Genomic DNA, 1,429 nt, shown 5'->3' with positions numbered 1-1,429 from the left:
GGTAGGAGATGTGTGCTAGCCTGTTGGACATTCATCCTAAAAATTGCATTAAGACATTAGTCTGTAGACTACGAATAGTGTAGCCTACAACTTTGACATTCGTCGGGTCCAATTGATAGGCTTGCCAGTCTTACAGGCTATGCAATTATCTGTCTGTTATCTCACCTTCCCTCATCACCCCATCCACAAGCATCCAGGAGAATACTTACTTTGTGTCGAGATGAGAGGTTCTGCAATCTCTCCTTCGGGTCCCTAAATTCATTTGTATTCATTTGTCCTGGCAGTCAAAAACCTGATCCGTTAATCACAACGTGACTCCTATGCAAGGGGGACAGAAAGCACCAGTCGCCGTCTTACACATTTGAGACGCTTGAAATAAAGTTCCAGAGGAAAAATCTCCTATTGATTCCCCTATCAAGCCCGACATAAATTCCTGGATTTAACGGGATAGTTTGACAGGAAGTTTTCCCGGATGCTTTTCTTCCGTTATTCCCCGGTGGGTCATTCATTTATGCCGATCCAGGGTAGAGGACGTAGGAGTCAGAAAGAAAGTTCGGTTCTTGAAGGGGTTACGGAGTCAGGAGCGCTGGACTCATCCTTTTCCTTTTTAAATAGCCTTTCTGTGGGTAAGCGACGGTAGAAGCGCCGCAGAACCAGGTGTCAAGTTACAAACCCAGCGGTTGAGCCGAGCAACTGCAAGCGTCCTCCAGGGGGTGGCCACACGGACCCGCTCAAACCCTACCGGTAAAACTGCACAGTGAAACGGGCCTTTGAAATAAAGCCCAGCCCAGAGCACGCTTTGATGCAAAAAGGCGACAGCAGTATGGCCTGAAATGTCACAAAGATTTGTTGAACAGGAGGCCTGTATGCCTGTTAGACCATGCCTGTGTTTCCCCCTCATTCATCGTGAATAATGATGTAATTGAATTAATAGCAGTTCCCAGGCGTCATTACCTGTGATGGCCTAAAGCGGCCATTTCTGTGCCATTACAGGTAATTTCCTAGAACCTGGACTCCCTGGTCAGTTTCAAGCAAATTGTCAGCATCACAACTGACTTGCAGAGTAAACTTGGCAGGTGTGTTCAGTCCCTGCCTTGCTATTGGTGAACATGATTAACGCCCTATATTCTTCTAGCATAAGTGACACTATCCAGCACAGACTGGCCATTTCTTTGTAACACAGACGCACGCACACACACACACACACACACACTCACACACACACACACACACACACACACACACACACACACACACACACACACACACACACACACACCATCATGAAGGACTTCAAGCAACTGGATCCCACCTCTCCTTGGCCCTGTTCACACACGTATCAGTCAGGTTACATCCTCTGATGTGCGACCATTGTCTACGTCAGCATTAGTTTCACTCCCTCCGACGCGTCGACAGGAGCACTCTGAGT

The 1,429-nt window shown here is 47.6% G+C and overlaps 1 protein-coding gene across 1 annotated transcript in view; it reads right to left on the bottom strand.

The window, feature by feature from the left end:
* LOC311312586 (uncharacterized protein) overlaps positions 1-320 on the bottom strand; it is a gene marked incomplete at its 3' end in the record, with an annotated part of 99,701 nt that extends 99,381 nt beyond the window's left edge. The window contains exon 1 of the mRNA XM_084442546.1: positions 210-320. Within this exon, the coding sequence (XP_084298672.1) occupies positions 210-262 (53 nt within the window). The 5' untranslated portion in view covers positions 263-320. The remainder of the gene's footprint in view (positions 1-209) is intronic.
* Positions 321-1,429: the final 1,109 nt, after the last annotated feature.

Source organism: Borostomias antarcticus, assembly GCF_949987555.1.
Source record: "Borostomias antarcticus genome assembly, chromosome: 8".
Lineage (NCBI taxonomy): Eukaryota > Metazoa > Chordata > Actinopteri > Stomiiformes > Stomiidae > Borostomias > Borostomias antarcticus.
The sequence above is the reverse complement of the archived record's forward strand: the minus strand, read 5'-3'. Positions and strand labels throughout refer to the sequence as shown.